The 15,625-nt window shown below is 37.6% G+C and overlaps 2 protein-coding genes across 2 annotated transcripts in view; one reads left to right on the top strand and one right to left on the bottom strand.

Annotated features, from left to right (window-relative positions):
- Positions 1–171: 171 nt before the first annotated feature.
- On the top strand, positions 172–4,663 carry cd226 (CD226 molecule). The gene is made up of 6 exons (XM_033985932.2): positions 172–277; positions 1,765–2,088; positions 2,626–3,018; positions 3,542–3,644; positions 3,722–3,779; positions 4,472–4,663. Exons 1-6 carry the CDS (start codon positions 214–216, stop codon positions 4,622–4,624), a joined length of 1,095 nt encoding a protein of 364 aa, XP_033841823.1. The 5' UTR covers positions 172–213; the 3' UTR covers positions 4,625–4,663.
- A 1,683-nt stretch (positions 4,664–6,346) lies between these two features.
- The window catches only part of dok6 (docking protein 6), a 56,651-nt gene continuing 47,372 nt past the window's right edge, over positions 6,347–15,625 (bottom strand). Inside the window, exon 8 of the mRNA XM_033985865.2 lies at positions 6,347–8,420. Within this exon, the coding sequence (XP_033841756.1) occupies positions 8,260–8,420 (161 nt within the window). The 3' untranslated portion in view covers positions 6,347–8,259. The remainder of the gene's footprint in view (positions 8,421–15,625) is intronic.

Here is a 15,625-nt window from a genome sequence, read left to right as displayed (position 1 = left end):
AGTCATGTCACAGTTCTGAATGAATTGGTTGCTTGAACAAAATTTTATAAAATAGGTTATGTGAAATGACATAAGCTAACATTATCCTAGCATCAAGTGAGCTCCAGTCTCTCAAGGGCTTGTCTGTAGCCAGAGAGTTGACAGGAAGTGTGTCTCAGTTGCTCTTCGACTTGTTGCATCAATGCTGCTTTCATTCTCCCACTGTGGGGCAAGATGGTAGCTGTGAACAAGGATCACTGGTACATCGTGGTACTCCTATTTCTTCCCATTGTTAAAGGTATGTAAGGCATATATAAAGCTTATCCAGACCATTTATCTATGTCAAAAAAATCAATGTCATTTTAAACAATTGTAATGTTAAATCTTGACATGATCATGATTGTGTAGAAGGGTAATTGTGGTCACTCTTAAATTGTTTTGCTTCATAACATCATGTGGTTCTAGACTTTACAGATAAATTTCATTTCTAAACCTCTAGTCCGTTGAGAATTTCACCTGAGTTGAAATTGAGTTGTAATTTAGTTTGGATGAAAGCACTGGAAAAACTCTGGAGCTTGATCAGTAGCTATTGTGAATGGTGTTGGGCTCATTATCATCCCCCTGGAGACAGACTGCGATCTGTGAAAGTGCTAATCTATGCACAGTGCTTTATAAACATTTCCTTCATGAGACGCTTCTCACAGGTGGTATCCTCCACTAATGACTGTAGAACGTTTAAGTCGAAATCAGGGTGGGACATCTGGGTGTTCAGTGGGCAAATGCCAACTTCAATATTTAGATAAAAATAACAAAACTAACATTCCTAAATATTACTGAGAAAGGCTTTGAGAAAAGTGTGATTGATATATATAATATATGTAATTAAATGTGTGTATATATATGTATAATATATATCAATTATATATATATATCAATTTTATATATATATATATATATATATATATATATATATATATATATATATATATATATATATATATATATATATATATATATATATATATATATATATATATATATATATATATATATATATATATATATATATATATATATATATATATATATACACACACACACATATACATATATATATATATGTGTGTGTGTGTGTGTATATATATATATATATATATATATATATACACACACACATACACACACACACACATTTCTGTGTGTGTGTGTGTTTGTGGTGGTATCAATAGATAAATAGTAATGTGCCTTATTTTACATGTTCTTATTGTATAACACATTGATAGTTCCATATTTGACATATTACATTGAAGTTTGGGGAAGTGCTTGTAAAACCTACATTGAACCAGTTTTTCTTTTACAGAAGCGTGCTATTAGAATTATCAATGGAAGTGGTTATAGAGCACATACAAATCCAATTTTTATTCAATTAGAAACGCTGAAATTTAACAAACTGGTGGAATATAGCATTCTCAAAACCATGTACAAAGCTCATCAAAAAGTTTTACCAGAGAAGTTGCAAAATAGATTTCTAAAGACAGGAAGTAGATATCAATTAAGAGGAACTGATTTATTTTCTAAACCAGAGTTTAGAACAAAACCAAAGGGGAGATGTATTTCAAGCAAAGGAGTCAGTCTTTGGAACAGTCTTGAAAGTAATATTAAAGAATTCAAGTCCATTTATTGAAATTGAATTTACATGTCGTCACCATGGATATAGTTGCAGTTGTTAATAAAACGTCCTTAAACTTTTACCGTGGTAACAAACACCCTGTAGTCTGTGTGCAGTACGATCGCAGAAGCAGCCCGTGGTGACCCTGGGTCTGGAGGAGGGCATGGTGCTGGACTGTATGTGCCCCTGGAATGGTAGCCTCAGTATGGTCTCCTGGACCAAAGGTGAGGACAGGCAGCCCATCGCTGTTTTCCACCCGGACCTTGGCGTGTCCTTCCCACACCAGTACAGAGAGAGAGTGGAGTTTCTGAGGAGGAGTCCTCTGGACGGCAGCATCGCCCTGAGTAATGTCACCCACCAGGACATCGGCCTGTACCATTGCTCTGTGCAGACCTTCCCCCAGGGGCCCTGGAGCCGTAGCATCCAGGTGGAGGACCTGGGTAAGTCGCACTCCTCAGCTTTTGTAGGCTTTTCTGCTGAGCTGTTTACTATCTTCAGGAATGGCATAATGCAAAAATGGCTTAAGGCTAAATCTATATAAATCTGAAACGATTTACATTTGCTGTCCCTTAGAAAGAGACATGACTTTTGACAGCACTGTATCTGCTCAGTTGTCATCTGTAAAATGTCTACACTACAATATTTAATTCACCCATTTCAGTTTTTGTCATCACAGCAAGTCCTGTGCATCCCAGAATGTAGTGCATTGAAAAGTATTTTAGCATTGTTTTGTTTTTTATTTTTTTTAATCTGGGACTGGCACCAAAACTGGATTCTCAAATAAACACATACAGTTCTGTAGAAGTGACCCCATAACCAATGTCTTATAGAAGCTGTAGTGTTGTAGTGTACACTGCAGTGCTCTGCTGTAGTGGAACATTTTCTGTTCTGCCAAACAGAAACATAAGCTCATATTTCCAGTCTTTCATCTCAAACCTGTTGTCAGTTTCCTCTCTGTGTCTTATTGTATCTGACAGATGAACCTCCAGCAGAGGATGAAGAAGATGTTGTGGGCTCAGAGTACCCCTCCCCTGAGCCAGTGGAGACCGGTCTGGAGTTTTGGGCAGAGCTGAATGAAAACCTGACCCTGAGCTGCACTGGGCTGCCTAATGTGACTGTGTACCAGGTCAACATGGAGAAGAGGGCGGGGGTCCGGCCCTGGCAGATCATCGCTGTGTGTAAGAGTTTGGACGGGGGTCTTCTGACAGAGGACTACAGCGAGAGGGGCAGTATCAGCTGTGCTCACACTCTGGACATCAGCCTGCACCTGGTCTCTGTTCAGAAGGAGGACAGTGGCTTCTACCGCTGCATTTTCCACACAGATACAGGAACCCACACCACCACCATGACCCTGTCTGTGTCTGAAACAGGTGCGTCCTGCCATCAGCACACCCCAGCACTGTTTTAATGTCTCTTCATTTCTTCATAATCGGTATATTCTAAAGAAACAGGGCCAGCAGAACTCATATTACCAGTATTATAAATATCAGTGGTGAGAGTACCTGAATTCTTCCTAAAAAAATGTTAACTTTGAAAAGACCATAGCACATTTACCAGTAGTCATGGTCCCAGGATGTCTGGCAGTGAAAGATATCGGACAATAATAAATAATAATCATTCTGCTAAATACTTCCACTACTTCTTATTGTTTTGCATAACATTACTGCAGTAAAATTACTTTGACTAGAGCTCTTCCTTTACCTCTGAACACAGTTTAGTAAACCCAGTACTCCTCATAGCCATCCGTGACATCTGGTTCACACATGCTGAACCACGACTTCCTGTAAACTCACCCCATCTCCAGACTTTGCTGTAGAGGTGTCAGCCCCTCATCTTTTCTCCTCCTTACCTTTATTTAAACTTGTTTCAGTGTTTTGTTCTTGTCTTTACCAGGTGGCATCAGTCTATCCATGTACATGTTCTATGTCTACTGTGGTGTTGGGGCTGCTGGTCTGCTTTTCCTAATAGCCATCATTATAGTTGTTGTCAGATACAGGTAAATTCTGAAAATATAAATATACACTGTGTACACTGTCATTCATGCACAGGATTGTTTTTATTTTTTTGTTTTAGGAGCAGAAACAAACGGATAGAATATAGAGTGAAAAAACGATATCGGGCCCACAGACTGGTAAGACTTATAATGTCTGAGCAATTTTAATCTCTATAATTACTTTTTCCTCCACTAACTCCAAACCCTATTAAAGGGACAGTATGTAAGATTTAGATTTTTATAAACATGTCCTATCTGTGTCCCCAAATATAGTTTTTACTGGTAACAATTGTAATGGTGATTTATTCTAAATTACAAAAACGATAAACATCATGGCCAAGTTGTTTGTAATAGTTTGGTGTTTTGGTTCTCAAGACAATGACACATCAAGACAGCCTCACATGATTCTCATTTGTTTTGCCATTTTCAATACCAAAATTAATTTGGTTTAAACCTAAAAGAACTACTGGAGATTCTGCCCTTTCACATGAGGCATAATCTGTCCATACACTGACAATGAGACAAATGTTTGTGTCCTCTGTATTACCTTTTTTAAATCTGTAAGAGTGCAGGATGCATACTGTTCCTTTAAATATTTTTTGTCATTCCAACTTATATTATTAAATTCAGCAGCTTTTCAGATTATAGCTAAATAAATATGGTGTACAGTTGGCTCATCTATTAGACTGTACAGACGACTGTGTCAAAAAACAGTTTGTGCTTAAATGGCAAAGATAAGATGTGTACATGACCATTAGAACTGATGCTATATTCTGCAAAGCTGCCCTCCTCCTATTGACACATACTAACCCTGTGTACCACATTCACAGCCAAATGTCTATGAGAACGTCTCTGTGTGTCCCAGAGGAGCAAAGAGGCCTGTGCGTATGAAGAAGTGTCCAGTTTACGTGAACCTGCCGTATGTCCCAAAGCACAGGTGTCGTACCTGTGACGGCTCAGAGCAGCGTTTCGTGTATGTTTAGTGTCTGTCTGTTCAAATGTAAAGATATATTTAAACATGCTGCTTTAAGATCTCAGTTAGTATTTCAGTTTGTTCCAACACTGCATCAACAAATAAAATAAAAAAAGCTCTTTTAAATGTTCAATTCAAGGTGAAAATCATATATTTTTTGGTTTATCTGGGCTTGGTACTGGTACGAGAATTTGAGAACTTGGAGGACATGACACCTTTTTGTTTCCATAGAGATGTTATTACTTTGCCTGGCATATTCCATAGTGAGGCATTAAACTTGTCACTCTCACAAGCCACAAGGCCAAGCTGCAAGTCAAATCTGTGGAGCGGCAATCCCACTCTCTGTAAGAACGCTTGTTTTTTTTAAGGTATTTTGCGCAATAAAAGCACATGCAGATCCATCAATTGAATGCCATACTGTAGGAAATTCCAGGAAAGCAATAACATCTCCATGGACACAAGCAGGTGGCAGCTCCTCCATGTATATAAATATATGCATTTCAGTTTGAATTGGATCACTACAATATTAGTTTCCCTGTTGTTTGAGTTTGTTGGTGTGCGTTGATGTTAGGATGGGCATTTTAACAACCAAAGCAACGTATTGTTTGGATCCGGGCCTGCTCCTTTTTATTAAACTATGCACTTCATAATTATTGTTGAGGAAGTAATTGTTTTTGTACCACCACGGCAATATTTGACAGTAACCAGTGGGCTTCACAAAATCCTGTATAATCCCTCCTTTCACTTCCCTAACCCTCTGGTAGAAATACAGGACAAAAGCTGGTGTAATTGCACTCTTTCCCTTTACTCCTGTCCCTCCTGGTTTCCTATTCAAAGCACCACAATGGCTGTCTAATCATCCAACGGAAACAAAATAGCAGCATTCTACAGAACCGCATTTCCCAGAAGGCACTCTGTCTAGGATGGCTGCATTCCACTTAATATGAAAGCTACACTCTTAATTAGCCATTCCTGTGCTTTGTTTACCCCAAACTTTTTTAAAAATACTTTTATTTTTATTTATATATACAGTTTTCTTACTTATGCTGGTATGTAAATTACACTATGCATGTTTGTAGAAATGGAGACAGTGGCAGAGGAAGTGACCACACAAATATGGACTGAAATGTGGATTTTTATCAGACAATGTTGGGATTTTTTTGTTATGAGCAATAATGAAAGTGAATAATGTGCGAATAAAAGGTGTTAAAACCACTGAGATTTTGCTCCATCTGTGGGTGAGGTAAAAGTGAAATCTGTTTTAACTTATACACAGTGGTAAGATAACAAAGTACAAGTAGTAAAGTACAGATTTTATTTAGGTATTTGTACTTTACTTACGTCAATTTTACAGTGGATGCTTTTTACTATTAGTCCACTACATTTTTTAACTGGACCGAAAAGTGAAAAGTACTTTTTGTATGTTTTGAAGGGTTATTTTTCCCATGTTCGTGGTAACATCCTGACTTTTTGAGTTCAAGCTTCAACTTTGAGCCACCACAAATAAACAAACAAAATTCATAAGAAAAATGAAGAAATTGATTCGTTTTGCTGCTGTTGAACAAAACTGGTATCATTTTTTTAATCAATCAATCAATAAAAGTACATTTTTAAACAGGTACTAAACTACTTTTACTTCAGCAGATTTTTTCATGTTATATTTTTACTTTTTGCCTCTGTATCTGTATTTGTACTTAAGTAACAAAATTGAGTACTTCATCCACCACTGCTTATACACAACACACAGACATTCAGTTTATTACAGTGTCGTTGAAAACATTACATATGTACATTAAGTGAAAACTGCAGTCCTACACTCGTACACATACAAAAGTGCTATTGACACACAACAGTGGACAGAATACAGGGACAGAAAAGTGACGCTACTCGATCAATTCAATGCAACTAAAAGCCGTTTAGTAATGATCAGCTGTCCTCGAACAAAATGAGTCACATTGTAATGGGACTAACAAGACGATTAGTGCAGAAAACATTTTTTACAATACATAAATACTAACGTTAACATAGACAACACATTTGACTTAAAAGTACATCGAAACACAAAATAAAGTGAAAAACGTCTCAACCAAACGAGGGATACTTAAAAGTGCTACAAGGTTCAGTAACAAAACAAGACGTAAAAACACAAAGACTCAAGTTTAAATAAATAAAAATACATTTACTTTGCTGCCTGATTGTCATCCATTATATGAACAAACGGTAACACATAGAACACAATGAGGTTTAGGTTAGTGTTTTTTTCTGTTTTGAAATCTAGACACAACAAAGGTTTGGTTTTGGAAGGCACTTCTTACTGAACCGTACACAGGTGAGGGAATATGAACATGAAATGAAATAAATGTTCCTAATTAGCTTAATGAACATATTAAACTCAAACTATACATTTTAATATATTAACTGGCAGAGGTGGGTAGTACTCAGTTACATTTACCCAGTAAGAAATTGTACTTTTCAGAGTACTTTGCTAGCAGCATACTGGCCTACTTGAGTAATATTTTAATTGAAGTAACTGTACTCTTACTTGAGTAAAAGTTGTGGTTACTCTTCCCACTGTGTAAATAAGTCTACAAGTGACAAAAGCTTAATGTCGACAAAGTGAAATGGTTTGAATTTGTGTTTCTTGCAGCGCTCCTTCAGATATGATGTTGTTTTTTCTCATTTTTGTGTCTATTTTTTTTTTTTAAACACCTGATTTTGTGCATTATTTATGTTTTGTTCTTCCAAATACACCAACTTTAAATTATAAATCAGATCTTACATCCTGACAGTTACTCTTAAAGTTACTCTTACTTGCGTAGTACTTTTCCCAACTACTTTTTTATTCTTACTTGTTTGAATTGTCCATCGAAGTTTGTTTATTCTGTTTAAATGCGTCTTAAAAAGTAAAATTTGGGACATATACAGTGGAATCATTATTAAAAGGCCCATATTATGCTGTTTTCTGATCTATGTTATAATGTTTCCTCATCACAATCAGACCTGGAGTTGTGTTTTGTTTCATTCACACGTTTAATGCACAAACTTTGCATATTTACATTTATGCTGAGTGTTTCCCGTTTGAGTATTCCCTCAAACAGAAAATACTCTACCTTGTGATATCATATGGTATTACAGGAAGGGTTAAACCAAAATGTGTGAATGAAACAAAACACAACTCCAGGTGTGTTTTTGAAGAGGTAACACCATTCTAACACGACTAAATGTTCCACACGAGTAAATTTTATGTAATATAGGACTTTTAAAGTTCCTGGATGTTGTTCAGCTTTACATTGTTGAGGTGAAAAATAGTTTGTCAAAAATGTGGTGTTCCTCCGAGTGCTGAGTCTGCACTTTATTCAAATGAGCCATATGTTCCCTCATCAATCACTATGTAACGTGTAGAAGGTAATGAAACAAGGGAAAACTAAAAACTACTAAGCATTTTGGTGCACTTGAAGTAGCCGAGGTCACGAACAAGCAGCCGACACAAAATATCCCTCTTTAAAAGGCCTTCGTATCGTCTACATTTGACACTATTGGTTTTAAGGAGCATTGGGAAATCCTATATTACATGTGTGTCGCTATACAGATTTCTACAGGTTTTCTACAGTAGCTGGCTTGAAACAGTCCACGTTTTTGGTGCTGTCATTGAAGAGGTCTCAGGCTGCAACTCGACGCGCGGCCACTAGAGGGCGTTGGCGCTTCTTCTTGGAGCTGGCTGCTCTCTTCCTCAGGCTCGTGATCATCTGACAGAAAACTGGGGTAGGTCTGTGCACGAGGGATGAACGTTAGACTCAGGCCGCTTCCTAAAAAGACAAAAACGCAAAAGCAAAACAGACAGATTTTAGATATTAAATGGTCAAATGAGTTAAAGGTTGGCTCTGTAACTTTTTGTAGGGGGCCTGCCACCTTCTTGTTGTCATAAAAATGTTATATCTTAGCCTGGAATATCCCACAGTATGGCATTAAACGTATCTAGCTCACATTTGTTCAATTACAGGTGTTTTGTTGCTTTAAAATACCTTTAAAAACCTGCATTCTTGCTTTGAGCAGGCTTGCCTCCCCACAGATCGGACCTGTACCTTGGTCTTGTGTTGGGGTTGAAAAAAAATAAATACAAAATACAATACAAAAAAAAGTAACATAAATTGTAAAAAAAAATTAAATAAATAAATAAATAAAATAAGAAACTTGTAAATATCTAGCAATTGGGCTTACATGAATTTTCCGTCTCATAATAGAGTAAAAAAGACAAAAAAAAAAAAAGAAAACGTGGGTTTGAGTCCCATATAAGCCGGCGATCAGCAATACTACTGTCTAGCATTAAAAAAACAAAAAATCAATGTCTCCTGCTTGTTTCATTATGTAGCTAGATAAGTTTAATGCCATACTGTCGAACATTGTAGGCAAAGCAATAACATCTCCAAACTAGTGGCCCCTTCACCAGCAAAGTTACAAGTCACACATTTCATAATCTGGCCCGAGAACCAAACAGAAACCAAACAGCAGCAGAGAAACAAGAGGCACCTTCAATAGCAACTGCAAAATCCCTCAGTGCAGAACAGTGGACAGTTGGTATTTTCTTATAAGAGCTGTAAACTCTGAAACACACTACCCACTGAAATAAAAATGTATTTGTGTGAGCTTTAAGGCATGTTATAATGTTGTTCCTGCATCTAAAACATACCTGGAGTACAGTACACATGTCTGAGTAACACTTATTAATCTCCAAAGCTCAGAATGCTCTGTTCCACCTTGTCAAGAAGTGATAGTTTTCAAGTTAACAGCTACATTTTACCTTTTTCCAGTACAGATAGGCATGTCCAGGACTGAAATTATCCAAATTATTGTAGTGAATGTGTGCGGAGTGGAGAACTTCCTGCATCACCACATGACATCACAAGGTGTTTTCAGTTTGAGAGAAGAACTCGGCCTAAATACGCAGGGTTTGGTTAAAAGTGTGAATAAAACAAAACACAACCCCGGGCATGTTTGTGATGAGGAAACAACATAATAACATAGATCAGAAAACAATGTAATACGTGCCCTTTAAAATCCCTCCTTCTGGTTTAAATATGGGCTTAATCGCACTGTTGTATTTACATAACTGAATAATATCCTCATGTATTTTGGATTGTGTCTGGTATTATGTATTTTAGTGTAGAAAAACTCAACCAGGGACCGGAGCTGAAAAGGAGCATTTTCTATATTATAAAGTTTGTTGTGTAACCACGTCTGACTGCACTGTCCCTGCCAAACAAGCAAAAAAAAAAAAAACCCAAAACAACAAAATACATAAAACATAGTTCACTTTTAAATAAGGCTGTACAGATGGCCTCGTTTGCCCCAACCCCACTCCTCCACTTGTTGCTTAGTTACGATACTTGTGTAACCTTTAACATAGTAGGCCAGCGTCTGATAGAGCCAAGAGACTAAAATGTATTAAGCCATTTGTACAACATGATTTGGATGGATAAGGAATTACAACAGACAAAAGTGTAACAAAATAACAGGCAAAAAATTGAAATTAAACTAGAAAATACAAGGAAGCGATCCCCTTTTTCTTCAAGTGCCCTTTTATCCAGGGAGTTAGTTGACAAGACCACACTGTTCTCAACCTACAATAATAGAATGATAAATTCAAAGCCTGATCTCGCCAGATCTCAGAAGTGAAGCAAGGCTGGGCTCGGTCAGTAATTGGATGAGAGACCTCGGGGAATATCAGGTGCCACAGTGGGGCGCCAGTGACAAATATTGTCATTGTGTCCTTAGGCAAGACACTACACCCACATTGACTAGTATGAAAGTGAAGTGTGTGGGAATGGCGGTGGTGGTGGGAGGGGCTCATGGTGCTGATTGTGGAGTGAATGGATAATGCACAAAATTGTAAAGCGACTTTGAGCATTTGGAAAAGCACTAAAAGACTAAGGCGGCATTATTATCATTGTTATTATTATTTTATTTTTATTATCATTATCATCATTATTATTATTATTATCATTGTTATTTAATTATTTTTTATTTGTATTATTATCATTGTTATTATTATTTTATTTTATTTTTATTATTATTATAATTATTATTATTATTATTATTATTATTATTATTATTATTATTATTTACTTTTTTTATTCATTAATTTTTTATTTATTTCTTTATCTTTAAATTACTTACTGCTATACATTTCACAATTTCATACTTGATTTTAACACCATCACCTACACTTCATATTATTTTTAACCTTTTGGCCACATATTTAGACAAACTATTCTTCACCATCCCATATTTATACTACAACAATTCCATAATAACACTAATGATATCAAATTATAAGTGTAAAAAGTGAACCTATGGCATTTTCTTGCAAATCAGTCGAGTTACCATTAGAAAACACAGTTAATACAAGCGAAAAATCCCAAAAATGTAACTTCTGACCCAACTTCAACTTTGCATCTCCACCTTAGTCTGAACTAATTAGACATTTTTGGCGTCTCGCAGTGTTCGGAGCGCACCTACGGGGAGTAAAGGATCCTTGTGGGCGGAGGGCTTTGCAACTGTGAACATGTTAATAATAAATGAGGATGCTGTTCGGGGCGGGTAGGAGATAGACTCGCTATAGATGCTGCTGATCACGCACTGAACAAGGAGGAAGTGGGCCCTGATCAATATTTCAGAAGGTGCAAAAATAAAAGCCAGAAACAAAGCTGTAATCAACTTTAACTACCACTGTACCACGGTCGGTACGCGGCATGGTTTTCAAATGCATCGGCCTTCTCGGGCTCATTTTAATGTTGATTAACAAATTAAAATGTGAATTTGTTTCCAGGGAGCAGTCTTATTCCAGGGTCATATTGATTCAGGCTCCTGCTCCTTCAGCACAAGTGGTCCTTCAGTAAACATTTATTTGAGCTGCTGGGGACATTATAAAGGACGCAGTTATGGCTAATCTGCGCACAAGGACAATAAACAATTCAATATTCAACATTAGAGCTACAATCTGTGTTTAAGTTTTGCGTAAGCGCTCGCAATGAATACTTCCAATGATGAGAAATGCATTATAAAGTATTCAGAACGTTGCAAATTTGAATCAATCTACTTTGTTTCACTGTTGCTTTGCGCTGTTCATTGGGAAAGAAAAGTATTACGGCGGAAGGAAGTGTATACAGGCCTGTCACAATAACACATTTTGAAGATATATTGCTGAAATAAATAGACAATAAACGATAAAAGAGGTAGAGAGAGAGACACAGAGAGACAGAGACACAGAGAACAGTCCATTCTCTTGACTGCATATAGTAGTTTTATGTTGAACTAGCATTTAAAAAAGGTAAAAGGTTGTATTTTAGGATAGACTATTACACAAAAAAACATGTTCTACAGAGGCTTTGAGAATCTGATTAGCTTAACTTCAACTGGAGCAAAGGTAAGACGCCACAAAGATGTTATTAAAACCTGTCACGATAACACATTTTGAACTGCGATATATTGCTGAAATAAATAGACAATAAAAGAAAAGAGAAAGACAGAAAGAGAGACAGCGAGACAGAGGGAGGGGATAGGATGTAATACAAAGAGCGTGTTCTACAGAGGCTGTGAGAATCTGATTAGTTTCACTTGGATTTGAGCAAAGGCAAGACACCGCAGAGAAGAACACCACGTGTCCAGATGATCCTATTGACGGATGGTTCTGAGGACAGTGACACGGCTGCGCCGGGATCATGGGACCGCACAAAAAGATTATCCTGAATCAAGCGATAATCAATGTCAAACATGGAGACGAGAGCAGGGACAAAGCCGCTTCAGCTGTGAGTAAGACCACAGGCGGGACAAGTGCGGGAGCGAGACAGGAGGGAGACAAAAGCGAGACAGGAGACGGGAGTGAGACAGGAGACGGGAGGAAGACGGGAGCGAGACAGGAGGTGGGAGGGAGATGGGAGCGAGACAGGAGACGGGAGGGAGACAGGAGACAGTAGACGGGAGACAGGAGACAGGCGCGAGACGGGAACGAGATGGGTGCAAGACAGGAGCGAGACAGGGGACAGGAGTGAGACAGGAGCGAGACGGGAGGAAGGCGGGAGCGAGACGGGAGCGAGAAGGGAGCAGGACAGGAGACAGGAGCGAGACAGGAGCGAGGCGGGAGCGAGGCGGGAGCGAGGCGGGAGCGAGGCGGGAGCATAACGGGTGACTCATCTCAGGGTCCTGGATAAAGACAACACACAGACATTTTGAAATCTATAAAACGCTAAAAAAAAGGCGGGCACTTCCTCTGTCCTCCCTGTTGGCAGCTAATAGATTAAACTAAAACAACTGATGCGCAACCGGGCAAAACCTTTTTATGTGTTTGCCAAGACAATCCCTCCCTCTCTCCAAGCAAGGCCAATTTAGGCAGAGAGAGACAGGGAGAGAGGGAAAGAGAGAGACAGAAAGAGATAGAGCGATAGAAAGAGAACAAGACAGGAAGAGAGACAGAAAGAGAGGGAAAGAGCGAGAGAAAGAGGCAGAGGTAGAGAAAGAAAGACAAAGGTAGAGAGATAGAGACAGAGAGAACAAGACGGAGAGAGACAGAAAGAGAAGGAAAGAGAAAGTGAGAGAGAGAAAGAGAAATAGGTAGAGGGAGAGAAAGAGAGAGAAAGGTAGAGAGATGGAGAGAGAAAGAGAAAAAAACGAGAGAAAAAGAGGTAGAGGTAGACAAAGAGAGAGAAAGGTAGATGGATAGATGGAGAACAAGAGAGGGAGAGAGACAGAAAGAGAGACAGAGAGAGAGAGAACAGGAGAGGGAGAGACACAGAAAGAGAGAGGAAAAGAGGTAGAGAGAAAGGTAAAGAAAGAGAGAGAAATAGACAAAGAGAACAAGAGAGGGAGAGAGACAGAAAGAGAGACAGAGGTAGAGAGAGAGAGACCAAGAGAGGGAGAGAGACAGAAAGAAAGACATAGAGAGAAAGGTAGAGAGAGAGAACAAGATAGGGTGAGACACAGAGAGAAAGAAAAAGACGTGGAGAGAGAAAAATAAAGGGAGAGAGACAGAGAGAGAGAGAGAAAGGTAGAGAAAGAGAGAAGAAGAGAGAGAGAGAGACAGAAAGAGAGACGGGGAGATATATATATAGAGAGGTAGAGAGAGAGATAAAGAAAGACACGCAGAGAGAGAAAGAGAGATGGTATCATGTCCTCACTCGTAAACAGTATTTTCTTATAGGAGCGAAGCGCGAGACCTGACAAGACTGACAGCTATGGGGAAAATGAAGTCTGCTATATTTATACACAACCCAATGCACTGACATCAAAATCATGCTCTTATAAATAAACCAAGATTAAAATATAGAGGCAATACAAAGGCAAGGTTATAACATTAAGTAGAAGGAGAGAAGAAGAGTTTAAGAAAGCCAGGTCTGTTCTGGGATCTCAGATTATTTGGCAAAGTTACCATGGGACATTTTGGCCAACTTAACCATTAAAGAAACATTAAGAGATTTGCGGTTTGAAAAGAGACAGTAAAAGAAATAGAAGCACTTGTATTATTGCATTTACTTCTGGAGCATAAAAACTTGTCAATAATTTTTATAGTATTTTAGTAAAAGTGTCCCTTTAAATTTTTAAGAATTCTTCTGAACCCAAAAACTAATAATTAGTTCCTATTAAAAAATAATTGAATTAATGAATAAACTTTAATGAGGCAGTTACTCAAAATGAACAAGCTCGTAGAACAAATATGAGCACATTTACAAAAATAAAACTGAAAAACAAGAGAAATAAATGTGCTAATGAAGCATCTGGCTTAAGACAAGTCTGTTTTCCGAATTTTGATTAGTAAAATGTGAGTATTTTGCAGGTCTCTTGTTAATATTTAGTATTTATGAAATTAAGTTGAGACAAGGCCATCTGAATGGATTAAGAAAAACAAGCTAATTGACGATATTTTACTTATTTTGTACTTTTATTTGTTTACTTGTCTGCATAAATCTTAGCAAAATGTTTTCAGCGCAACACTTTTGTGGCTCTAATTGTTCAAGCAAACCAACTTTCTCCTTCATCTAAATTCAAGAGCGTCACCGACATCGCAGACGCAAAGATATTAACATTTTGAAAAGCAAGAGATGGCACTGTCAGCTCTGTGGCCCAGTGTTACAATTCAATTTTAAATAATGTGCATTCAGATTCAAAAACTAAAACAAATATCTGAAGAAAAGTGTAAGATCCTTTGCTTTTTTTGTTTCCTTTTTGTTGAATCCATCTCGTTTCACTCCTTCCTGAAAAAACTACAACCACTAGCTAGATTTGAATGGCTAACGCTAACGCTATAGTGGTGGTAAATAAAGAGAAAGAAGAAAGAGAAGAAATTTCCAAGGTTTGAACTCTGAAACCCAAATGTAATCGTCGGCTTGTTTCTAGACTTAAACAGGTGCAGTACACATTGTAAAAAGGAAAGTATAAGACTTATTTAGTACTGGATCGATAACAACTTCAAGAAGCACAATGTAACTTCTCTAGTGGAGGCCAGTTTATGTCCATGGAGATGTTATCGCCTTGTCTGGAATGTTCTACAGTATAGCATTATTTATTTATTTTATTGCATTTATACAGTAAGAACATGAACTAGGGATGTTAACGCCTTTCTTGGAGATGAGTTTAATGCCATACTGGGGAACAATCCTGGCAAATCATCACCATGGAGACAAGAAGGTGGTGGACATTATGTACTGCACCTTCTGTACTGAAATCCTATCCTGCAATGCAAAATTGTTTAAAAAGTTTATACAGCGATTCAAATATAGGTTTCAAATATAAAAATCCACTATAATATTTAAATAATATACAAGCAAAAATACAAAAAATATACTAATACTGACCAAAAAAGCCTCATTTTGAAAACTTATCATGCTGTTTAAATAAAACTTTCACTTATTTTTTGGCAAATTTTTTGGACTCAGCGCTCCGCAAACCTCTCCCAAAACACTTCTCGCTGTTTTTAATCTTAAATTGCTGCATTTTGTCCAATGAGGCACTTGGGATGTTT

This window comes from Periophthalmus magnuspinnatus, chromosome 20 (genome assembly GCF_009829125.3).
Source record: "Periophthalmus magnuspinnatus isolate fPerMag1 chromosome 20, fPerMag1.2.pri, whole genome shotgun sequence".
Taxonomy (NCBI): Eukaryota; Metazoa; Chordata; class Actinopteri; order Gobiiformes; family Gobiidae; genus Periophthalmus; species Periophthalmus magnuspinnatus.
Note: the sequence above shows the minus strand (reverse complement) of the source record. Positions and strands in the feature narration are given on the sequence as shown.